Source organism: Lepidochelys olivacea (assembly GCF_965140295.1).
Source record: "Lepidochelys olivacea isolate rLepOli2 genome assembly, chromosome: 6".
NCBI classification, from domain to species: domain Eukaryota; kingdom Metazoa; phylum Chordata; order Testudines; family Cheloniidae; genus Lepidochelys; species Lepidochelys olivacea.
Genome location: NC_140416.1, coordinates 36,986,407 through 37,013,368, shown reverse-complemented (window position 1 = coordinate 37,013,368; position 26,962 = coordinate 36,986,407). Strand labels below are relative to the sequence as shown.

The 26,962-nt window shown below is 40.4% G+C and overlaps 1 protein-coding gene across 1 annotated transcript in view; it reads right to left on the bottom strand.

The window, feature by feature from the left end:
- The window catches only part of CCDC73 (coiled-coil domain containing 73), a 242,138-nt gene that overhangs the window by 140,587 nt on the left and 74,589 nt on the right, over positions 1-26,962 (bottom strand). Inside the window, exons 6-8 of the mRNA XM_084629795.1 lie at positions 25,348-25,408; positions 18,967-19,150; positions 203-349 (exon numbers count right to left, since the gene is read on the bottom strand). Of these exons, the coding sequence (XP_084485921.1) occupies positions 203-334 (132 nt within the window). The 5' untranslated portion in view covers positions 335-349; positions 18,967-19,150; positions 25,348-25,408. The remainder of the gene's footprint in view (positions 1-202; positions 350-18,966; positions 19,151-25,347; positions 25,409-26,962) is intronic.

Below are 26,962 nucleotides of genomic sequence, written 5' to 3'. Positions count from 1 at the left end.
GTCCAAGTCTAATATATGCCCCAAATACACACACTACAAACTTCCATGATATTTATGATACAAAATCCTGGCGGATAGATGTTCTTTTATATGAAAGTGGGTTATTTGCTTTTATAGATGAGTAGGAATTCTTACAATTAATAATGAACAGTTGTAAATAACACAAAGAATTGGGAGCTTAAAACAATGATAGCACACATACCCTTCTTACACGCAGTTCTTCTACTGCCTCTAGTAAACTTGTTTTAAAATCTAACAGATGAATAGAAAGCAATGTGTCTGAAGAACTTTGGAAAGTATAAGCAGGTGTCGTTGTCTTAAAGTCTCTATCCATATTTAAATTCTGTATCTGCAATATAAAAATTTATATCATCTTTTCAGATTTAGCCTTTAAAGTCTTTCACTTTCTGAAAACTTGCAAGTGTTGAAAACAATAGATATCATAATTTAGCTATTTAAACAACCATTTCTAAACTGTGAAATTAGGCAGTAATATTTAATTTGACAAAAAAATAAATCCATTGCTTATTGCTTACTTTAGAGTTTAAATATATTTAAATTGTGATTTCTTATTTATTCTTGTAGCAGGTACATGATATAACTTGAGATCTTGCTAGCTTCTGGTTTCTTTTATATTTGTTTCTAAAGATTTACCAAAAAAGTTAGAGATATACTGAATACTTTTTTCCAGAAAATATAAAACCATTAAATGATTACACATTAGTTATTATTACCATCTTTATTTTTAAAAGGATGTACAATGACGGTAGAGGACAAAAGATATTTTTATCACTATCTCGCCATATCCCATAATTTCTCTTATCTTTTGCTTTGAGTCTCAATAATAATATAAAATAAAATAAATAAAGACACTGGGTGTGAAATAGGGAAGGGACGTAGGATCCAGGTTTATGCAGATCTGGTAGCTCAAATAGCCTACAGCACTGACATGGGGAGGCTGCAGCTGCTATTTCAACCTATGAAACGGCAATTAAATTGCCAACCCCAAGAGTTCAAAAAATCATGACTCAAGCCTAAAAAATAATAATAATAATCTTTACATTGGCTTAAAAATCATAATTTTTTTTAAAAAAGATGTACATTGGAGCTTTTTTCCCCACAACCATGACTGCAATAAAAACTTACTTTTTAAAAATGAAAACTGAGATTTTCTAATGGTCACTTGACTACAGGAACTAGGGCTTTAAGTAAAACACTAAATATAAAATTCTCACTATAAAATTGCAAGATTTGGCAACATAGTCGCTGCAGGGGCTGACATGTAGCACTGCTCCTTATGCTGATTTGGCAGTGGATTTCATCTACTCTACTATTCCCCTCCCTTACCCTTGTTTGTAGTGCTGGTCTCACACACCAATACAGATTCATATTACTGCCACTATTGGGGCAGCCTGTTTGGAGTGGGGATGATAATGGTGAGTTATAGTACTTTTCTCAGATTACCCAGTATTTTGCCTTATTTATGGAACAGAAGTAATTGTAGATATAGTGGATGCACTTCTAAAAATTTCCTTCTTTTTCAAAAGGTATTTTTTATATCAGCAGCCCAAAATAGCCAGAATGCAGAGTGCTCTAGCAACACCTCCTCCATACTATACCAGTTAATCCCAGGACCACACTTAACACCTCCCTATGCTGGGGCTCCAAAGGTCATGGGGGGATGGAGGGGGAGAGAGTACAGCAACATGGAATCCTCCTTGGGGAATTCCCAATTTGTGTCATGAGGCCAAAACATGAGCCAGAATCAGTGCCACTGTTCCCTCTAAGCTGGGCGCGTGTGCACATGCACACAGATGCTAAACCCTGCGCACAGGGCGAAACACTGTGCGCACAAAAAATGAAATAGTACATCGGAGCCAGGCCAAAATACCATTTACGGGCGACTTTTGACATTGTTCTCCCGCCATCTATCAACGCAGCCAGATTCTACTAGCCGGCAAGGGAGGGGGGAAGGGAAAGGAGAGCAAAGAATCGTACGCCTCCCCGCCAGCATTTCGAACGTGGAAAGTTGATCACGTCGGGACGGTTGGGACCCACGCATCTCCTTGTAGTCTGTTCATTTGGCTGTGTTCAAACTCAAGTACATGCGAATAAGTCAAAATGCCTGGCCATAGTTGCTAAGGAACGTCAAAGATTTCCCAGAAATGAACAAAGGTAAGTGTTGTTTTCATGACTGAGATCTTTCAAAGGCATTGGACTTCATACATTTACTCGTGATGTTTTACGATTTTCCCACATTTTTTTGCCGCAGACGCATGGACGTGATTGGAGCTATGCACAAACTTCCAGTATCCTGATCTGAATGATCTCCCGTTTGCCCTTTTGTCGAGTCACGCTGTTAAGTGCATTGAAATAGTAGCCATATAATAAAAGTATTAATTTTAAAGAAACCAATCTGGTAAAAAAATCAATCCCAAAATGTCACTGTCTAGAGGTCTAAAGCGTAAAAGAACAGTGATTTCATTTAAATCTGGATGGCTGGATGAGACTATAGAGACTGTTACACCGAAGTCACATAGTGTAATGCTTGTTAAACTTCATGAAATATTCACATATGATGAGGACAACGGAGTGGTTTGTATATATTGTCAAGATGCCAGAGCTTCGGGAGAATTTTTAACAGGAATAATGTGGAACGATGTATGGAAGTTGGATTTCTTTAAGCGTCATCTGTCAAATAAGTCTCATATAAATGGTGTAACAAGACTTAGAAACAAAAACCCTTCCTTACAGAGTGGATTGCTTGGCAGGATTCTTGAAAGTCCAGCTGAAAAACAGAGGAGGCAAATTAATCTTGAACGCAAGCACTCAAACCCAGAAGAAATCAAGGTACTTATTGACAGTGTGTTGTTGGCTATTAAAATGAACAGCTCAATGTTTTCTGTTCAGGATATTAATGACCATTTGGAAAAATATGTGCACGTACCAGCAAGCTGGAGAAGTAAAAATTATGCTTTTGAATTTCTTGAAATTATCAACTGCATTGTCCAAAATGACCTCATGCATGAAATAGCATCGGCAATGTTTCATACTCTAGCTGTTGATGAAAACAATGATATATCCATTAACAGATACTTGATACTCTACTTTAAATATAGATCCATAAATTGTGCAGACTATAAAACTTCGTTTGGTGGACTATTACTATTGCAAGAATGTGATGCTGTTTCAATAGTGTCTGCAATCAAAGAGTTTTATAAAAAACACCAACTTGATCTAATGAAAATGGTGATGTTCACATCTGATGTTGCCTCCGTCATGTTGGGCAAACTCAACGGCGTGGCGGCTCAGCTGAAATGTGATATTCCACACTTAGTCCAGCAACATTGCATTGCACACCAGGAAGACTTGGGGATTTCCGATGCATGGAAAGAGGTCAAGCTGATAAGAGACATCGAAACCTTAATGAGAACTGTCTAAACGGTGTTCTGTCAGTCAACCAGGAGAAAATGCAAATTTTAGGAAATAGTGGATGCTTCTGAATGTGAGTCAGCGGCTTTCAGGCCACTCAATGAAGTGCGCTGGTTATCTAGGCACTTTGCACTTTGAGCAATTATTCGCAACTATAATCCTCTTCTGGAATATTTTGAGCAAGACAAAAGATACTGATCCAGTTTCTAAATACTGCCACAAAATGCTGAATACCATGGAATACTGAATAACATGAGAAGTTTTGAATGATGTTTTGTCGGAGCTGGCTTCACTATCCATGCTGCTCCAGAAACGGGGCCTTACACCTCCTAAAGCATTTCACCTTGCCAGAGGTAAACTAAACAAGATCAGAAGACAGTACCTTGGAGGTTCAGTCTTATGGAGTGACAAAGTTAAGGATCTTTTAGATATGAGCTCTCAAGAAAATAATGAAATTGATACCAGTTCCATAATAACTTTCATAAACATCTGGTGTGCACATTTGGCAGACAGGTTTCCAGAGGATGAAGTCCAGGAGTGGCCTGCTTTTGATTGTGCAGCAGAAGTTAAGTATGACTTCAATTTTGGAATTCATCAGGTCAAATCCCTAGGTTCAAAATACAAAGACTTTTTTGCTGAAGAGATTGTTATAGTCAGTCAGTACAATGACTTCAAATTTGCAGTAGCCGAAAGAATCAAAAGCCAATTGGTTTTAAGTTTCCCAGATGTGATGACATTTGCTCACCAGAATGAAGAGTTTCAGGATCTTGCAAAGTTGATGAATATTGGAGGAACATTCCTAGCACCAAGTGCAGACTGTGAGTGTGGCTTTAGCTTAATGAACACTCTAAAAAACAAACTACAGAATCATTTACAAGTAGATCATTTGAACATGCTGATGTGTATTAAGAGTTACCAGCTGGATGGAGGACTGATAGATCTGGACAGAGTTTATATTGAATGGGCAAATGAAAAAGATAGCAGGGAAAAACAGTAAGGTTAGTTTAGCAGTCTTTGACATTTTGACCAATAAGGAAATTAAAATGCATTTGTAATTACATATCTTATTCTTGGCTGATAATCATTTATTGATATTTTTTAGGAAAATTTTAAATTTAAAACACAAACTCTTGTTTTTCTTTTTTTACTTATGATGTCTCTATCTGAAAACCCATATACATTGACATAATAGCATACTTATTAAATTGCCTTTATTACATGTTTATCAAAATCTTTTCGGACAGGTGTATAGAATGAAAGGTGAAAGTGGATACCAACGGGCAGAAGCCTATGGACTGATAATGATCTTGGATTAATATGTGCTTGATATATGCTCATGATTGTCTATAAAAAAAAGATCATACAGCGTAATGCTTAAAACTAACTTCTGCTTCATGAAGAAAAGTTAAATTTCCTTTTTCTAAGTATTTAAAAATGACATTTATAAAATAACAAGGTGTAAACTATTATCATCACAAATTGCAAATTAAAACTTTTTAAATGTATAAGCATTTTACTCGCTTGGGTGCATTTGCCTCATGGTGCACAAATTTGAACTCTGCTTCAAAAATTTGCACAGAAGAAATTTTTTTGCACACACGGCCTGTCAAAAATTAGAGGGAACATTGATCAGTGCCTAAGGCCTTGTTAACTGATGGCTAAAACCATAATATAAACACACCCTGAGTTGCTTGGGGAAGGGATTGTAGGTGTGATTATTTTCTCAATTATACCACTGCAAATCAGGAGTAATTCTAATGAACTCACTGAAGTTACACAAGGGGGGGGAGGGGAAAAGAGGAGAATCAGGCCCAGTATTGTCTTCTGTCTTATACAGCACCAATAATACTGTCAGCACTGGATAATAAATTATTAATAATAATTTAAAAAAGTACTTAAGTTTCCACACCTGTCATAAATATAAAGGGAAGGGTAAACCCCTTTGAAATCCCTCCTGGCTAGGGGAAAACTCCTCTCACCTGTAAAGGGTTAAGAAGCTAAAGGTAACCTCGCTGGCACCTGACCAAAATGACCAATGAGGAGACAAGATACTTTCAAAAGCTGGGAGGAGGGAGAGAAACAAAGGGTCTGTGTGTCTGTCTATATTCTGTCTTTGCTGGGGATAGACCAGGAATGGAGTCTTAGAACTTTTAGTAAGTAATCTAGCTAGGTACGTGTTAGATTATGATTTCTTTAAATGGCTGAGAAAAGAATAACTATTTCTGTCTGTATCTTTTTTTGTAACTTAAGGTTTTGCCTAGAGGGGTTCTCTATGTTTTGAATCTAATTACCCTGTAAGGTATCTACCATCCTGATTTTACAGAGGGGATTTCTTTATTTCTATTTACTTCTATTTTTATTAAAAGTCTTCTTGTAAGAAAACTGAATGCTTTTTCATTGTTCTCAGATCTAAGGGTTTGGGTCTGTGGTCACCTATGCAAATTGGTGAAGCTTTTTATCCAACATTTCCCAGGAAAGGGGGGGTGCAAGTGTTGGGAGGATTGTTCATTGTTCTTAAGGTCCAAGGGTCTGGGTCTGTAGTCACCTAGGCAAATTGGTGAGGCTTTTTACCAAACCTTGTCCAGGAAGTGGGGTGCAAGGTTTTGGGAAGTATTTTTGGGAGAAAGACGTGTCCAAACAGCTCTTCCCCAGTAACCAGTATTAGTTTGGTGGTAGTAGCGGCCAATCCAAGGACAAAGGGTGGAATATTTTGTACCTTGGGGAAATTTTGACCTAAGCTGGTAAAGATAAGCTTAGGAGGTTTTTCATGCAGGTCCCCACATCTGTACCCTAGAGTTCAGAGTGGGGGAGGAACCTTGACAACTCCATTAACAAAATATATGTAGAATTAAAGGACCAAATTTTCAAGAGTAGAAGCTGAAATCTGCTGGCAAAATCCATGTGTAAAAAAATGTATCCATATTAAGCACCATCAAATGGCTGTTTGAATGTGCAAACAAATATTGTGCAAGTAACCAAACTCTGTACTTTAATTTACACAGTTACACATTCATTTTCGCACAGAGAATACAGGCTTAATTATTTTTAATTTACAAAACTGGCACTAGAATTCAGGACAGACAAATCCTTATTTAGCCAAAACTCCTACTGAATCCAAAACTGCACAATCAGCCCCCACCCCTCAATAATAAATGCAAATAATTTTTCTTTTCTTCATTACTTGAAATGACCCCAGATTTCAGAGGTACACTACAAATATATAAAGCAGTACAAGGAATACAACTTTCTAGACTATTTTACTGTTAGAGAGGTCATCAACAGTTACATAACTAAAAGACCCTACTCTCATGTCATAGTAGATATAAAACTATTGAGTCCATCTTTAATCATGTTATGTCCTGATTTAAGACAAAGATTTTGTGACTATAAAGTAAAATGAGGAGACCTGATACATGCTCCAGTTCCAATACCACAGTCACATAAGGCTCACTCTTTGGGCTAGATCCACAAAAGTACTTAGTTGCCTAACTACCTCTGTAGGCACCTAATGTCTAATGACTTTCCCAAAAACACTGCTTAGCTGCCACCTAACCCAGTAGATGCCTAAATATTCCCCATGAACATGTGCAAAGCCACTTAAATCCTGGCGCTACCCCCAGCTTAACAAGTTGCTTGGAAGTTGGAGCCCAAGCTCACATTTAAGTCCCTGCAGGATTTTTAAACTAGGCATTCCACCCATTGCCTACTGAATCAAGCCCTACTCAGGCATTCTCAAAGCATGCCTACTAAACCAGTTCTCCAAAGAGGGGAATTTTACATGTGTGTATCCCAGATTCAAACTCCTACTTTGCCTGATTTGACACAGGGACTTGATCCCAGGTTTCCCTATCTCCTAGAAGAGTACCCTAACCTCTTGGGAGGTGAAGACCTGTGTTCAGGTCTACTGGCTATTCTAGGGTGGGTCTCTCTCGATCTCTCCTGTTGAAGCTGTTCTACTTTGTATAAATAATTAAATATGCATTGGGCCAGATGGACAGACTGACTCTTACGGCCTGGTGGTTCAGACATTTCCTATTCCAATGAAGATTTAATCATTTATACAAAGTGGAACAACTCCACCAAAAATAAAGAGAGAGACTCACCCACAAAATACCCAACAGCCTGGTGGTTAGGGCATTCTCCTGGGAGGTGGGAGACCCATATTCCAATCGCTGCTCTGCCTGATTTTGAGCAGGGACTGGAACCCAGTCTCCCACCTCACAACAAAGTGCCTTAACTATTGGGCATAATGGAGGGGAAGGGGTCTCTCTCTCTGGTTTTCCCCAAAAAAGAGGTGAGGGAGAGGGTTCATGGCTCAGAGTCCCTAGGAGAGACAGGAGCATAAAAGCCCATATCAATGGAAGTTAGCCACCTAAGTATCTTTATGAATCTAAGCCCTAAGTCCCATTGCTTTCCTCTGCATTTTGCTCCTCGCTAGCTTAGATTGCTCCCCAAACAACTTGCTCCCCTCTGAGGGCACCTATCTTAGGCCCCTAACTGTCCTCCCAGGCATTATATTGGGAACCTGGGTACCTATCTCAGGCCTGAGGATTCCACTAGGCAGCAGGATGCCTAGGCACTGAAACGCTGAGTGTTACAACATCTAAGTCCCTTTGTAGACCTAGCCCTCTGAGCTTTGGAATTCCACCAGCTTCAGACATGAGGATGCTAATCCAAATAGGAGAATCTTGTGTGTGGTATGTTTAGAGAAAAATTAATTCCTGTGAAAAATTCTGTACACAAAGAAAGTGATGGACTAATTTAGGGCCCAATCCTGCAAAGACTGATGCATGTAAATAACTTGAATCACGAAAGTAGCCTCACTTAAGTCAATGAGCAAAGTTATATGTTTCAGAGTAACAGCCGTGTTAGTCTGTATTCGCAAAAAGAAAAGGAGTACTTGTGGCACCTTAGAGACTAACCAATTTATTAGAGCATAAGCTTTCGTGAGCTACAGCTCACTTCATCTGATGCATCTGATGAAGTGAGCTGTAGCTCACGAAAGCTTATGCTCTAATAAATTGGTTAGTCTCTAAAGTTATATGTGTTAGTCTATGCAGGATAGAGTCCAATTCCTTGTTAATCAAAAAAGCAATTTTGGGAATAATTTTGTCAGTGATTTTTTTTTTAAAAATCAACTTTATCATTTTTAAGGGATGGAAGAAAATGGACCTGAGGCATCCACTGGCTTTCCCTCACCCAACTGATCCCAGCAAAGGCACTTGACAAGGAAAACTTCACATCCCGAAGGCAGCGAGTCAAGATAAAAGCTTTTCCAAGTGGAAGCTCAGAAATTTCACTCATCCCTCCATTGTGAGGTATCAATTTCTTATGTATAATCTGCACTCATTCTGCAACAGGGAGGTCAGGCAAGCCTCCTTTGAGACTGCCACAAAATGCTCTGTAAGAAACCACTGGAAACTGCAAAGGTATGATGCATATTATACCCTACTCCCTCTCCTCATTCTCCAGGCTGAGTGTGATACTTGTGTGACCCTCCCCACCAGTCAGAGGAATATGAGAACTTGACCATTTGCTCTATAATTTGTTGAATAGATGATGCACAGCAAAAAGAAAAGCAAGCAAATTACTGACAGAAAACATCTGATGAAGTTTAAAGTTAATAAATTCATATTATATTAAATTATTAAAACATGTTTTTAAAGATTGAAAATCATCAGATGTATACTGGAATGACAAATTAAATGTCTACTATAAACATCTCAAATTAATACAACTGTTTAAAGCCATAAAAACCACAAGATAAACAATACTGCGTGTCATTTGGTATGATAATACAGAAATTGTTTCTTGTGCAATAAAAAATGTCCCTAAAGAAATGTATTCTCCTTCTATTCTTGGCCACAAACATGCTTGTCACAGAGTTGGAGTAAAAAAAAAGCTTAAAAAGTTTACAATGTGCATCTTTAAGACAACATTATAAATATGAAAAAAATAAAAATGATAAAGAATGATTAAAATCCCCACTTTGAAGCATTCACTGCACTTGCTTTTCTATTATGTTTTTATGTTTAACAAATATAACATGATAAAATGACGTTTTTTAAAACACACATTATTAAATCTGTTTATTAAAACACACTTATAAAAACCTTTATGGCACTTAAATCTGAACATTTATTAAAAATTACATCTTAAATACCCTACACTAGAAAGTAAGTTATCCTATGAGCCTGGTAGGGGTCAGGGTAATAACACAGAATGGACAAATTACACTGTCATTCCACTTAAATTATTTAAGTTATTTAATTTGACCTGTAGATAGTCTCTTGTCTTCTCATCATGCCTGACTTTTAAGTGGGAGGTCTTCATTCATGATGATCCTTTAATGGAAGCAAAGCTTTCTCCATTTAACCCATAGTGTTATCAATCATGTACAGGGATAAATGAGCCTGTAAGATTTTGCCAGTATCACAAATGACACTGTGACCGGAGGCCAACATCTTTATTTGCTTCTCCAGTGATTCACTTCAGCAGATATTAAGCAATTTTATAATCCATGAAAGGCAAAATTAAAGGACACCATCCATAAAACAGAATAATTCCTATCAGCAACAAAGTGATGTCTGTATTATCTTATAAATTATATGGCCATACAGTGTGGTAATGTAATGAAGTAAAGATGGTAATAACCAAATGCCTAGGGCAAACGCTAATATGCATTTAATCACACAGCATGAAGCCATTTGTCACTACACTTGAATGCATGTGTACATAAAATACGAGTCACATCTTTATTGTTATAGTATAACAGCATTAATTTCACACTATCATTTTACCACAACTGGTAGGTTTTGATATTAGATAAAACTTCTGATCATTACAATTGATAAAAATATCTTTTAAAAGAAATAATGATTTAAAAGTATAAATTTTCTTTTTTTAAACTTAACAGATTTGTCTGAAAAACTTCTGCTTTTTTAAAATATTACAGTAACATTTTTATACAAGAAACTCAGATACCTTTAGTTATGCCCTGTATGGCTTTTCATGACACTTCTGTGCAAGCTGAATCAATTAAATAAGTAGTACCCCTTCATACATAATTATGCTTATTTATTTGGTTGCTGGTGAGTATAAGCTCACTGAGAAAAGCCATGTAAGGCATTTGCCCTAAGGAAACTGAATCTTTGTATGAAAAATGCTTGTAAATGTTATATCCCAGTGAAGTGTGCACAGGTTTAGCAACCAATCCTGCTTTAATTGAAATAAAGAAATACAGCTGTTAAGGGGGAAAGTTTTCCCAGATTTACCTGTTCCAAACTAATAGCTTCCAACCCCAGGGTTGCCCACAGGAACAAGGCTACCCCAATCCTGTGTTATAGCTACAACTGTGGAAAATATTGAGTCCATCACCAATGGGGTCACTTGGGGAATTAGCCCCCTGGGCAGGGTGAAACAGCAAGCAAGCTGCAGACCCTGGACAAGGCAAGGTAAGCAAAGAGTCTATAGGTCTTACTTCCCTCTGGGCTGGGACGTACAGCAGGCAGTAGCCTCCTCAGTGGGTGGTGGCTGGGCTTCCCCCATGGTCTCTGCAGTCAGTGAGTCGCCTGGAGCATAGTCAGGGACTTTGGGCTTTACTGCCAGGAGCATCACGGGTACCTCCGCAGGAACCGACGGTGTACATCCTTCCTCCTCTGTCACCCACCCTGATTGAGCTGACTGCCTCCTTTTATCTGGACCAGTGCAGGGTTGGTACACCCCATCATATTTTCTTATATTCTATTTTTAATTAAAATAGACACGGTGAGGTAGAGTGGCTATTTGCTTTCCAGTGGCCGGACCAGCAAGGGAGAGGGTGCCCCAAGTAAAAGACTGTATGTACACAGGGATAGTCCGAGAAACCTCCATAGAGATTGTAGAACTGATCAGTGTTTTTAATTGTTCACTTTATTAATATAACTTCATAAGCAAAGTTTTATAAATGAAACAACATTCATTCATAAAACCGGTTACCCCAATAACTGGCTAATCGAGTTTCACTTTCAATCCAATTGCTGCTTAAATCGCTGAAACTTACACTGTTTCAACATTGTAACTTCTGCTCACTGTCATTCCTTACACTTTTCCATATTGTAACTCAAACTCCATTTTAACTTGTCCCAAACTCCATTTTAAAACGCTCACTTCATTTTGTAAAAGCTTGCTGCAACCTTCATTTTTGCAAAACCCTGCTGTAATCTTATTAGTTTAGATGTGTGAATGAGGTATGTATGGATGATGGAATCTACCTCCAGCCCCAGCCTGTCCTGATGAAATAAAGTGTAAACACCCAACACAACAGCCCTGACAAAGTAAGGGGAGTCCACCCTCAAAAGAAAAGAACAAAAGTACAATTGAAGAAACGTCAAAGCCAGGTCCTAGGCTGAAAGTCATGTCTGCAATTGATGAGTGATCAATCACACCGGACCCAGAGGCAGCGTGACACAGCAAGACCTATAGACTCTGGATTCAAACTAAAGCCGATAAAAAGGATGGATGAGATGGAAGACTTTGAAGGGTAACATTCTGCTGCCAACATGGAAAGGCATCGGTGCATGCCCAACAGAGACCCAGCTCTTCCTTGTGCCCGGCTTTCTTGGCCAGTTAGCCGCCACAAGCTACGAACCCAAGCCACGAACTCAAGCTAGATTCAGGACTGGTAACTATACAGCAGCTGCAGAACCTGTGTGTGTGTATGCACGAACGTATGAATGAATGTGAAACTGGATGAAATGTTATAGCTATAACTGACTGCCTAATATGATTCTTTTTGTATTTACAATAAATGTGACATTTTGTCTTATCCCCTTTAGTAAGATCCTGCTGGTTTTTATTTTATTGGTATAACAAGATCTCTAGGAAACTTTCGTGGAGGTACTCTGCAATCTGTTGCAGAAGGTTTCTCGAGAGGGCTGCTTTATTTCTTCCACCGTGATAGGACACTTTCCCATGCTATTCCAGTATTAATTCGGCTGGCATCATCGCAGTACACAACATAGCAGAATAAGGACCCAGTCTACACCCAGATGCTTGTGGCATCTGTTCCTTGCCGCCTCGGTTACCCTCAGGAGAGTGATATCAGCTAGGGGATGCAGTGGTAGTTTTCATTTCAACTGCTTGGACTGCAAACAATACTGCATGTACTCTCTCCCTTTGCGATTTTACGCCCCTTCACCCAGGATTTCCAAAACATGGCCGTAGTTTGGATGGCAGGGGTCGGCATTGACCGTAGTAGTTTCAAGCCTCCGGCAACGGCTAGCAACAGCAGCACCAGGGAAAATATGGGAAAGGTGGGAAGAGAAATTTTATGGTGCTCACTCGCCATTGCAAGCACGCGCGCGCACACACACCTGACGGTCCAGCACTCATGCATCAGGGCCATACTCACCATGGCTGGGACAGCAAACTGGTTCAATAAATACCTTGTGTAAATCTGCCTTAAATGTCCACGAAATAAGGGGAGTTATTTTTATACAGCAACTCTGCACTAGACCCTAGGTCTGCACGGACAGTGGTTGCTTTGTGCTTTCCATGGCTTACAGCTGAAAGCGTAGCCTTTGGCTCTTCTTCCACACCAGTAGAGAGGCTCTCCCAGACAAGACAAAGGAGAAAGAGAATGCATGATGTTGTTTCATTCTGGCAACCAGGTCTTGCATTTCTTTGTTGCACTGTTTGCATGCATGCCTGTCTTACCCACAAGTAGAGGAACTTCATTAAAATATTCCCAAACTGGGTCTCTTTTACAGCCTGCTGCCATTATAGGTTTTCCCTTCTAGTGAGAGAATGGTATGGTAGATCTCAAACCAATGAAGCCTATACTCAGAAAGACCTAAAGACTTCTGGAATATGCTTCTCAAACAGTTTCACTTTTGTTTCTACTGCCTGTCCCTCTCTTCTCACATTTATCTCCAGACTTCTTCTGCTTGTCCAGATCTATTCCGCCTCCAACAATCTTCTATTTATTGAACTTTTTGAAACTTTGCCCTCTTAGAGAGAGGTAAGGGATTGACTCTGTGTACACAAATTTGCAGAGGGACAATTGGGTTGAGGTCTGTTATTTCTCAACTCTATATATTAATTTATTTAAAAACATTTTTGCTGTTAACAAGCATGTTATCTCTAGAGAGACAAATCCACAATTTGAGAACTGCAAAACTAAGCATCTCTGATGGTATCTTCTAGACTGAGCCCCATGGGGTAGATAGAAAGATTAACCTAAATAATCTATACAGAAGCCCCTGGAACCCCATAAAATTGGGTCCCTAATCCATGAACTATTAGAACTCATTTACAAAATGTTTCTTAAACATTACATGAATATATTGTCTCATACTATAGAAAGAGAATTGATAATCCCTATTCCATGATGAGATATCTTTGAGCTATAATGTATCTTTAGATAGGCTTTTTCCTCAAAAAGCATTTTATCAAAAAAAATCCAATTTAAATTAAAAAAATCTGATTTTTTTTTTAAATCATTGATTTTTATCCACCCTGGACTTGAGGAGAAATAAACTAGGCTACCTATAGGTGACACTGTGCTTTTCTCTCTTGGAGATCCTGGAGAATAATTTGGAGTAAGGAGAGGTTATATATATGTACAGGAACAGGAGTTCTTCAGACGTTTTTTCTCTATGGGTGCTCCACATAAGGATACATGCACTTCTATGTGTTTTTGATTAGAGATTTTTGTCAGCAGAGCCTGCAGGTACATACCTGCACCATACAAATCCTCATGCTCTGGTACAAGAATATATAATGGCTTTCAACTGCCTACCTGAGAGACCACCTCTCTTCCTCTTCAAGAAGTTCCCTTTAATAGTTTGAGTTCTTATGAAATCTTTTGAAAACTAGTTAACCTAGAAATCCAGATCTTAATTAAAACTTTCTCATAATTTTTTCTATCACATAAGCAAATTTCATAGATCTACTGAACACTAAAATGTATTTACAATACCCTCAAAATAACTCCAGAAACACTAATTTTCCTTTAATATAGTGTAGTGTATCTAAAGGTCAAGAATATGGTAGGAACACAATTACAACTTGGGAAGGGCTTTTCAAGCATACATAAACAGGATTGTGAAAAATTTAATGAAATTATTTTAACCCATTCCAAAACAAAAAATAGAAATATAAAACTCTGTTTTATCAAATTTTTTAAATTGTATATGGGACCTATAACATATTGATGTGAGATGATTTAATCCTTTCCCCACCTATCAACCTCAATATTTTTTTAATTTATTTCAGTCTTTTGAGCTATTGAGAATAAGCGGAGCACTTCTACTCACATTTTATAGAACTAGAAATATCTACTAGGATCTTTTTACAGAAACCTGATCAAAATACATCTACTTGATTTTTATCAATAGAATGATACCAAAGCTTTCAGTGTTTGTTTTATACACTATACTGCCACCTAGCTGACACCATACTAAACAATGCTGCCTTCCTGTAGTTCTAATTAGGAACTCTGAGCCATATTATAAACCCTATCTGGAAATACTTTTTGGGAGACAACTATGGGGTCAGAAGCAATGCGAGGGTGACCTCACAGAACCTGTTTTCCCATCAGGGGAAGGAGATTTAGTGACACAAAAGTAGCACCAGGTGCAGACTTAGGGATATGAAGGGAATGACTGGAACCTCTGTTATTAGGGCAGGCTTGGGGCCTGATTTGCATCTTGTGCTGTCACTTACACCTGTGCTAAATGAGTGCATTTTGGATGTAAAATGATACTATTCTGATTTTATATTGTTTTACATCCACTTGGCACTCGTTTGCAGGCAAAGCTATAGATCATTGGTTCCCAAACTGTGGGGTGCACCCTCTGGGGGGCATGAAGAAATTCCAAGGGGGGTGCGAGGCTGCCTGGCCCTTAAGCTCCCGGCCAAGGAGGCTAGCCCCCGGCCCCTCCCCACCTGTCCACTCTCCCCTGCAGCTACACCGCCGCGTGTGCAGCATAGCTTGAGCCCACTCACCTCCCAGGCTTTCCATTAAGCCAGTCCTGCCGCTCTGAGCGGCCTGGTAAGGGGGCGGGGAGCAGAGCGTTGGATAAGAGGCAGGAGGTCCCAGGGGGGCAGTCAGGGGACAGGGAGCAGGGGGGTTGGGAGGAGGTTCGGGGGGGAGCAGTCAGAAGACAGGAAGCGGGGGGGTTGGATAGGAGTGGGAGTCCCAGGGGGCCTGTCAGGGGCTGGGGGTGTGGATGGGGTCAGGGCAGTCAGGCGACAGGGAGCAGGGGAGGTTGGATAGGGGGTGGGGTCCTTGAAGGGGGCAGTCAGGGGACAAGGATCGGGGAGGTTGGATGATGGTAAAGGAGAGGTGGGGGGTGTGAGGATTTATCGAAAATTAAAAAGAAGGCGTGATGCCGAAAAGTTTGGGAACCACTGCGATAGATGATGAGAGTAAAGCAGTGGCGAATCAGAGCTCCAGTTTCTATTTTCACTCAGAATCCAAAATTGTTAAATCCCCAAAACCCAATTTATACAAAATTTCCCCTCATGGCCAGCAGACTTCTTACCGCAACCTGTTTGCTGATGATTTTGCATCACTGGCCAATCCATATGCCTATGGCTCAGGCTTTCAGTGCTGTCTATCAAATATAATTTGGCCATTATGTTCCTATCAGTGGATGTTTTAGCCTCTACCACTACCTCCAGTTAGAAGCCAGCAAAGTTCTTCCACCCATGTTGTATGCAACCTTAAAAGATTGCTCCTTGGTGCAGCACAAAAAGCTAGAGGCTACTTCTGACTTAACCCTATGTAATACATGGGACTTTGAACAATGAATCACTATGATTCAGCCAGTAAACATCAGTGATCACAATCACCATATAATTAAGTTTAATATTCTCAACAAACGGCATCATACTGCAATCTAACACTGACATTAAACTTTGAAAAAAGGAACAACTCAAGAAGACCATAAATTAAAAAATTAGATAATTAAAATCTTTAGATTCATCATGGAAGCCACTTATGTATACCGTAATATACCGGTTATAAAAAAAGCAGTATGGTTAAATGACAAAGTTCAAGAGGTTTTTCTAGCCAAACAGGTATTGTTCAAAAATGCAGATCCAGCCCAATTTAGGCAAAAAAGAATATAAACTATGGCAAGAAATCAACAAATTAAAATTAGGAAGACTTTTTTGAATTCTGAAAAGCAATTAGCCCAAAACATAGAAACAAATAAAGGAGCCAAGATTTTCAGATATGGGTACCTAATGTTAGGCTCCTATATGCATATTTAGGCACACGAATAAGTGGCTAATTTTCAAAAGTGCTGGTAACTTATCAGCTTCCATTGACTTGAGATCAATTGATACCTGCTCATAGCACTGAGGGAAGGAGAGAGGTGAACTGTAATGAACAGGTCACAGCTCCCAGATTCTAAGATTGCATCTATGCCACTCTGAGTCCTGACTCAAGTTAACAGTGTAAAAGAGCTGCTCTAAGTGACACAAACTGGCAGGAACGCAATTAGATTCTCAAGCCTAAAATAATAGAATCTGAACACTATGGAATCGTTCACACTGTTAGTAAATGTTCAAATCAGTGCACAGGTAGTTACACACACAGCTGAAGTTATTAAAAACTTATTTTGTGTATATAACCTTTTTGATACATCACTTAACATGTATCCTTAGTCTTATTAATCAGAGGAAGCATCATTTGTTACCAAAGCACCATTCTTTCTTAGCCTCTAATACAAATTATGATGTGCTGCAGAAAGAACTTCTTATATGCAAATCTCACTAAGGAATCAATACAGCCTAAATTTGCTCCTGCTACTAGCTACTACAGACTCAGTGAAATATTTTCTAAGAAATATCATGCTAAAGGTACAATATAATGCAAAACCCATTAACTAAGGCTTAAGAGAAAACACAAAAGAGGTGTAAGAAATTCAATAAGCAAGCATCTTAAAACTAATTCTCAATATAAATATATGTAAAGACTTTTAAAATTAGAACTATATTTTTACATTTTTGTTCTCAACACAAATAAGAGACAATATAAGAGGGACAAATAAGAAAAAAACCAAGATATTTCACTTTACAATAAATTGTTATTCTCTTACTAAACACGTCAGACATGTGCAATGCAATAATACAATTATTTGTGTGTCAATAATAGCTTTATTTTGTTGGAATCCACTGTTGTGTTAAAAGGCAACAATGTACATCATCCATTGATTGATGCAGTAGAGGGTAGATTTCCTATCTCACATCACCATAAACTTTACTACTGGCTACAGTCACTAGTTATTCTCCCAGCTGAAGCAATTATTAGTGTGGTCATTGTAATATATAATCAGTTTCAGGGATCACTATGGAAATGAAAAGCTAACGCAAAAAAAGTCACTCAATTTGTTTGCCACGGTCCTTGAATCATAAAATGCTATAGTAGCGTGTTTCTAATATACAACAAACTAATATATGGCAAGGAAATTATTACAGTAGTACTCAGAGGATTAAGTGAAGGGATAGATAGAAGAATGAAATACAGGATCAAGAAAAGAAAGGGGCGGTAGAAAATGTCTCATTCTGCCAAGATCTATGTATGGGAGACTGATCTTGACCATAGAGCACAGACAGGAAGCAAAGGCATAAATGGACTTCTACATATTTATTGTTTGGGGCTCAATTATTGCTTTGTGCAGATGCTAAGAGGCTATTAGCACATTTTAGCAATGTAAATATTCTAAACTTTATGAATCCATTCAAAGTTAAAGACTATACCTTACAGGATGGATGGAAAAAACAACAAAAGGACACAGGAAACTGGAAACGTTGGATTGAATTGGGCGAAGTTGCTCTCTGAAGCTCTTTGAGAACAGTAATCTTGTCAAGTTCAGTTCCCTATTGCTTTACCCGGGTGGGAAGACTGAGGAGGCAATAACATATGCCTGTGTCATAAACAGGTTCTCAATCCCTGGCGACGGCGGGTTGGTTTGTTAAAGGCTGGAGGAATTTTAACAAAGCTGCAGCCCCCATTTGGCGAGCTGGAGTCTTTTCGTTGCTGGGGTGGCGTGGTGGGGAAGTTAAGTTTTACAACCTTCACAGGGGGGAGGTATTTAAACCCCTCGCTCTTGTCAGTGCCTGTTTAAAGAGCAGCCAGACCAATAAAGCATCGGGCTTCTATCTCCGCTTTGCCCAGCCACGGCCTGCAATCAGGGCACTCAAAACACCCGCGCGCCGGGCTGAGGCCGCCCGCCCGCCGGCCGATGAAGAGACCAGGCCGCAGCAACGCCAGTCAGTGAGAGCTGGCGGGTCGGGGCGGTCGGATGTCCCTGCTCATCCTACAGGCAACGAGCTCCACGAGCGGAGCCCCGTAGCCCCCGCCTCCCCCGTCGTGTTTTTAAAAAAAAAATCAATCAATCAATCAACGCGCTCGCATTGAAACCCTGAAGAAAAATAACCTCGCCCCGCCCCAGCGCGGCGTAACACGGGGGAGGCGGGGGGAGTAGCGGACAGAGGGGAGAGCCAAAGGAGAAGGGCGCCGGGTCATCGCCGCCCATTTACCCGCACGCTGAGCCGCCTCCTTCCCGCCAGTTCCAAGCGTCGGTTCCTCCTCGCGGGGAGCCGGGTGCGAGTCTAGGCGGAGGGTCTGCAGAGCCGTAACCCAGCCTCCTTCGAAGGCTGGTTCCTGGGGTTCTGGTTGCTGTTACACGCCCTCCATTCCCCCGGTGCCGCCTCGTGCGTATGTCTAAAATCATCAGAAATAAAAGAAAAAGAAAAGCTGCAGCAAGGCGGGTGCTCGCACCACCCGCAAATTGCATCAACTTTGCCCTTTGGTGGTGGCCTGAGTCCCAAACAGCTGCGCTGGTTGCACTAGTGCTGTCATTGGCTTCGCACTAAAACCAGGGCAGGTGAGTGAGAGAAATGTGAGGAGCTTGTTAGGCCAGACTCATAGCAACAATAGGGAAGGGAGATCAGACAAGAATTTGTTAGCTGAGGCCTGGTCCAGGCTTAATGTTTAGAGCAGAATAGCTACTGGGGGGGACGAAAAATCCGCACAGCCTGAGCGCTGCAGTTCAGCTGATCTAACCCCTGCTGTATTCAGCCTGTTGGGATCCTGGAAGAATGCTAGCTAGGCTGGTCTGGAAAGTTGCATGACTCATGCCTCTTTCGGAACACCGGCCTGTTCAGGAAGCTGCAAGCAGGGACTTCCCTCCCAGACCAGAAAATCACCGTAGGGGCAGACGAAATGCCCATTGTGATCCTGGGAGACCCTGACTTCCCCTTAATGCCGTGGCTTACGAAGCCATACATGGAGCAAGGAGCAATTCAGCAAAGGCTGAGCAAGTGCAGAATGGCTGTTGAGTGTGCTTTTGGCTGTTTAAAGGCTCGCTGGTGCTGCCTATATGGGAGGCTGGACCTGGCTGATGACAATATTCCTATGCTTATAGCCGCGTGCTGTACGCTCCCTAATATTTGTGAAGGGAAGGGTGAAAGCCTCACTCAGGGCTGGACCGCTGAGGCTCAGTGGCTGGAGGCTGAATTTCAACAGCCAGAGACCAGGGCTACTAGAGGGCGCAGCATGGGGGCATAAGGATCAGGGATGCCTTGAGGCAGCAATTTGAAGCTGAAAACCATTAATATTTGTTGCTATGCTCAGAAGTGCAGTGTTTGTAGTGCTAAGAGGTGATTGTGATTGGTGCAGATGATGCACTATGAAGGTGTAAGAAAATTGCCTGCTGCTTTGCAGGGCTCTGTTTGTTGTCAATTAATGGAATAAAGATTGCTTTCAAACCAAAACAATTCTTTTAACAAAAAAAAACAAAACACATCAGCACTATAGGTGATGGGGGAAGGGAGGGTCTCAGGAGGAGGTGCGGTCTGGGACCGTTAAAGTTTGTGTATGTCCAGGGATCATGTCCAACCTTCTCCTTTGGAGTACAGTGCAGCAGGTGCTGTACTTCAGCAGGGCTAAACTACAGAGGGACAGGTGTTGAGAGCAATGGGTACTGAGAGTCCGCATTGCTGGACTGTGATGGGGCAGGAGTGGTATGTAGTGGGTACAGACTGGAGCCAGGAGGTTAAGTGTGGGCTGTGTCTGGGGGGTGCATGGGAAAGAGTTTTGTGACAGCGGCTGCAGGGGAGGGTGGGCGTGGAGCTGCTCAGTTTGCAGTGCTAGTGGTGCCTGGAGCATGTCCGCTTGGTGCTCCATAACATTTAAGAGCCGCTCCATTGCTTCATTCTGGCACACCACATTCTCCTTTTGGTCTTTCTTCTTGCTGTCCCACCACTCCTTAAATTCTTGGTTTTTTGGCCACGGAGTGCATCGTGACCTCACACAGAAAGTCTTCTTTAGTTCTTCATGGCCACTTTCTAATTCTGCGCAGCCATTCAGCTGGCAATAACAAAGAGGGAGGCGGGGCTCCCAAGGTCATATCTCTGAACCCAAAATGCAACATTTTTCAGAAGCAGTATTGTTTGCAACACAGAGACCACTTATTTAAAACACAGCCACTATTTACATACTTGTCACTAACTGGCTGAACCCAGGCAAGCACACATGAGCCACGAGACCCCCAAAATGGTGAGAAACCACAGGAGAAATCAGTGTTCCAGGACCATCATGTACACTGGGCACGGGACTCTTGGGGAGAGCTAGCGCTGTAGGGGGGGCCTTACAATCATTCCTGTCCCCACATTTTCTACAGGCTGTGTTCATTATGGAAGATATCTCGTTGCTGAGGGAGGGTCTTCTCCAAGACTGCGGCTTCCACCCTGGCCCACTTGTGTGCAGCAATGGTGTCCCCCCAACCTCTCCGTGACAGCAGAGTGATGCGGGAAAGTTACCATTAATGGGGCAAGAAACAAAGCAGCTCTGACAAAGAACCTGCGGCAGCAGATTTCCCAGTATCTCCGTGAGAGTTTCCTGGAGATCTCTGAGGTAAATTCCCATGAAGTGAGGGAGACAATCAACAGCCTATTCTGCCACTCAGACTACGTATGTGGTGGTACGTGCATCATACAGATACAAGCCTGCTTTCTGCAACCTCCTGCCCCCAACAACTCGCTTCAGCGATTCTCAGAATCAAAGCCACTTGCTAGGGGCCTCTTCTCTTGCTTGTGTTTCACCAAGATCTGATAGCTGTGACTGGCTAGCCTCCTCCGGGGTAGAGAAGAGCTCTGGGCTGCATGCATCTCTGCCCTCCGAGTCATCCTCTGCCTCTGGGTCCCTTCCCCCCCACATCCTCATCCAAGATTTCCTCCTCCTGGCTCGTTCCACTCTCGACTGGCATGCGAGCCACCAAAGTATCCACAGTGGCCTTCACAGTGGAGGTGAAGTCATCGAGTATCGCGTCCAGCTCTTTGTAGAACTGGCAGCTTGTGGGTGCAGCACTGGAGCGGCGGTTTGCCTCCTGCGCCTTGTGGTAGGCGTTCCACAGCTCCTTCACTTTGACCCTGTACTGCAGTGTGTCCCGGTCATGGCCCCTTTTTGTCATGTATCGTGAAATCTGTCCGTAGGTATCATAATTCCTAGGGCTGGAGCGCAGCTGGGACTGGTCAGCCTCTTCTCCCCAAATACTGATGAGGTCCAGCAGTTTGGCATTGCTCCAAGCGGGGGATCGCCTGGTGCGTGGAGCAGGCATGCTCACCTGGAAAGATGCACTGAGACCACTGCACACATCACCAAGCAAACAGGAAGGGAACTTTCAAAATTCCAAAGGAATTTATGGGGTGGGGATGACGGTTGGTCACCTAAGGGCAGGGCAGTAGAGTTCAAACTGATGACCAGAGAGGCGAGAACAGGCATTGTGGGACACCTCTTAGAGGCCAATCGCAGTGTTGTAATCGACCATGGTGTCTACACTGGCACTGTGGCCCTGCCAAGCCACTTAGTGCGTACACCTCAGGAGTTACAACGCAGAAAGCTGCTTTACTGTGCAGAAACTTGCCAGTGTAGATAAGTCCTGAGTGTAGACATGGCCTGAGGTTAGCACTTTAAATCTACACATATTAACAACTAGCTTTCAACATTTTCTGAAGAACATAGAAAGCAATCTCTGTCCAACATTTTTGGAAGTGGAAAATGAGGGTTTTCACACCATTCACTCTTGGGCATTGCAAACATGGAACAGAAAAAAAATCACAATAATATCATTTTAGCTTTCCTAAACAGTTTGCAAAATAGCCAAATCCTGGTCCAGAGTGTTTTTCTTTGTGTTGTTCCTTTTCTTTATCTGCTGTAACAAAGCTTCATTTTGTTCAAGGAAAATTCAAGATAATCCAGAAAGAAAATGTAGGTATTTAGCAATAAATAATAGCAGCAATGTTTTGGAGTGGATTTTAATTTCACTTGAAATAATTACTAAGTATCAGAACACATTATGCATGCATCATCAGACAGTGAATAGGTGCATGTAGGTAGTTGTTGAACTTCAGAAAAGGTAGGCTTTGCCTGCTATTATTTGGAAAAATTATGGTGTGTAATCCTATCTCTATGGAAGTCAGCCAAAATTCCCATTGAGTTCATTGGGACCAGGATTTCACTCCTAGACTCTCAAACATTTTATTCTAATAACTTGTTTAAAAATCTATGTTTTCAATTATGTTGTTTTTGAACTTTACATGAAATCCCTACTATTCGAGAGTAATTATGAAAAGACAATTTGTTAATTCTGTTTTTTTTAAAACATAGGTTCTGTTTGGATTCAGATGTTCTCAAAATTACCCTGCCAACATTAACCTACACTCCAGTTCCCTTTCCTTTGTGAAAAATTTGGATTCTTCAAACCTTAAAAAAAATTCCCAATCTAAAGATGGAGATATCAGTAATTTATGGTAAAATATGGGATTGTCCTAATAATCCCCAAATGAAGTGTTATAAACCCAGGAAATTCAGAGTTATGTTTAAAATGAAACGGAATCCAAGCATATTAAAGGTATGGAATTTCACTCTTTCAAAATGGCTGCTATCTTCTGTTCTCAGTAAGAACAGTGAGACTGAGAGCATACCCACATTTAGCAAAGATGGCTGCTGTCCCTATTCTCCTTCTCCTCACAGTGCTCCTCTCAGTGGCAGATTAGCCACTGGGCCAATGCGGCTTGGCCCCAACCTGCTCTGCCTGCCCAGAGCTTCTGCTGGGGCGTGGGGTCGGGGTGCAGGGGCTTGCCCTGCTCTGCTCACCTGGCACTCCTACCAGGGAGCAGGGCATAGGGGCTTCCCTCGCTCCCTGACAGGAGTGTCAGGGGGAACTGCAGGCAGGAGGGGTGGGGTGGGGCCCCAACTTGCTCTGACCCAGGGCTCCACAAACCCCTAATCCACCTCTCTCTCCTTTTCACCTCCCGATAATAGAGAGACTACGGTCATCTTCCTAAAGCTTGACATCACTCCTTTTGGGAACAATGGGATATGCTGACCATTTTGGAAGAGGGCATATTTTTGTTTCTCTTAAGTTCTTTGTGGAATTCTCTGTAGGAGAACGTTATTCTTTAACCTGTGCTAAAAGAGAAAATTTCCATTATGAAGAATAACTGGAAAAAATTACCAGTTAAACGTTAATCCCTTTAAAAAAATCGTGTACTTTATACACAAGATTTCATTGAGTTTTAATTATAAGGGAAGTTTGCATTATTCTGTTATTAATTTTCATTAGAGTCAAATAAAAATCTGACGAGTTCTAAATTTTTAAAGGACCCATTTTTAATTAATTTTAACATCTAAACTAATTAATGAATTTACTTTCAAATTCTCAAAATTCATTCTATATGCAAAGAATTAATGCTATTTTGGGGGGAGAATAAGCTGTATTTTTCATTTATAACAAAGAAATTGAACCCCTGCTTTGATTGCAGAATTAAAAACTTAACTATGGAGCCACAACTGATGCCTTAATTGGGGGATACTAAAAGCACAAATCATGGTTATACAAAAAATAAAATGTTTGCATAACAGAAATATATCATTTTTATATTAATTTTCATAGTTCTCAAACCCACCTTCCTTCTTCCATAATGTTCTGCATATAAAATATAGAGTTTGAGCCTTCAACTGTTATAGAAGGTGTACTTGAGGAAGTATGGGCTGCAGGATCAGGGTCTTAAACTGGGAATCTCTTTGCTCATTTTTAATTTTTCTGTAACAGCTGTGCACACAAATGGCACTATAGAAATAATTATACATAAAAATAATAAAAGTTTGGTTGCTGAATGCAGTCTTAATTTATAATTCCAGGTATTCCACATTTAACAGATCTTGTTAACTCAAACTACAATATAAACAGAAGAAGACTTCCCGGTAGACAAAAGTTAAGAAGGTTGGGCTCCAGATTTCCAACTTTTCCTATATTTTTTAAAGTAAAGAATCTGTGACTAAAATTTTCCAGTCATTCAGATTTCAGTTTAACTCTAAGGGCTTGTCTCCACTTACCAGTGAATCGATGCTGCATAAGGTAAGTCGATGGGAGAGTTTCTCCCATCGACCCAGTGCAGTGTAGACACCACAATAAGTCGACCTAAGGTACATCGACTCCAGCTATGTTATTCACGTAGCTGGAGTTGCACAATTTAGATCAACTTAACTCCGTAGTGTGGACCTGCCTCAATATTTGAACTGTTGGAAATTTATCTCATATAACGTACTAAATTATTTGGATAGGTCCGACATATAGCTCCCTAACGCGATATTATAGCCTTTTTTCCAACTATTTCTATTACATAGTTTAAATAGGCACTATATTTTTTCATTTTTTTCAAACCTGCTCCACTATGTTATTTCAGCTAAAGGTCATATCTCCAAATAAATTTATCTCAGACTTCTAAGTTTCTTGCACAAAAATAACAGGAGTTGTGAACAATTTGACCTCTGGGAAATATACAACCCAATTTCAGCCAGGCATGCAGAACAAAGCAATAGCCAATAATGGATGAGTATAATGTCAAGTCACATACCTGAACCACTCAGATCCACAGTGTTGACTTCTTTAGAAATATGATGCATGAAATACCATGTCTTTGACATGAAAAAAAGTGAGCAGAATTAGATCAATTAAAACCAAAAACAAAATTTTAATATTTCAAATACTTTTGTATTTCTTCAGATGGATTATTTGTTAACATTATAGTACATTAAAAAAGAATATTTTTTAAAAATCTGAATGTAACAGTAATTGCAATATACAGTTACATGGAGACAATCCTTAATGTTTTCCAGTCCTTACTGTACTGCAGCCAGTACTGACTTCAGCATTGCCAGTTTCTATCAATATAAGTAACAGTGGCCATGTCACTCTGTGTCGGTTTTTAATGCATTATCAAGTTAGTCCTCATTGACCTTACCAGTTACTACAGCTGCATGCCCGGAGACATAGTGCTATCTACGCTAACTATCACAAATGGACCATGGTAAAAATATTACTGAAAAATTCCTACTGTCAGTCCATATAAAGCTTTAAGCTATTTAGGAATCATGCATGATTGTTCAGAATTTTTTCTTCCCGCTGGGGATTACTGATTGAAAACATGCAACTGGGGCCATATATGTTCTGTTCATAAAGGTCTGTCATCACAGGTTTTCACTTTTCATTGTAATTGGCTTCTTACTTACATGAATATTAGTGTAGATGTTCAAATCCCCAATCTTATGCATTTAGAGCCTGATCGTGCTCTAACTCACATTGACTTCAACATGAACAGGGCCAGATATTATAAGTGGATAAAGCTAAATATTGTTTGAACATTTAATGAACAGATAAAACAAAATGGCTTTTCAACATTAGTTTTGCAAGTTTCACTAAGGAGACAGTTTAGAGGAATTGAAATGGGACAGACCAAAGTTTCAGTATAAAACGTGTAAATGCAAATAATACAATATTCAGAGAACAATTAAAAATATTTTAAAAAATAATTGTGGCTGCAAGAGAATAACTCCAAGGTCAGTATATTATTTATGGCACACTGTTAGTGCTACAGTTACTTTACACAGATGTAGGAAGACAAATTCCATGTACCGAAGAGCTTACAAGTCTTGGCCCTGATTCAGGGCATATGATTAAATCCATCCCTATTCAGAAAAACAATTAAACACATGCTAAATTTTTGTTATAAATATAAGTGTTCTCCTGTAATTCCTACATCAAACCCAGAACTTCTGGTGGAGCTAGGCCATGTCTTTTAGAAAGATATCCTGTGTTGACTGAAAGACTTCAAGTGATGGAGAATTCATCACATTTTTATGTAAGTTGTTCCAAAGGCTAATTACCCTCCCTATAAAACATTTGTGCCTCATTTCTAGCCTGACTTTGTCTAGTTTCACCTTCCAGTCATATCTTGTTATGCCTTTGTCTGCTAAATTAAAGAGCTCTGTATTATCAGAAAGCTTTGTCCCCACGTAGGTACTTATAGACTGTGAGCAAGTTACCTCCTAAACTCCTCTTGGATAAACTAAATAGATTGAGCTTCTTTAGTCTCTCAGTGTAATCGGCAATAAGCAAAGGGAGGAAGGGGGTGGGTTGTGATGAATAGTGTGTCTGAACAATAGGAGGTACTACACATCATGTTAGTGATG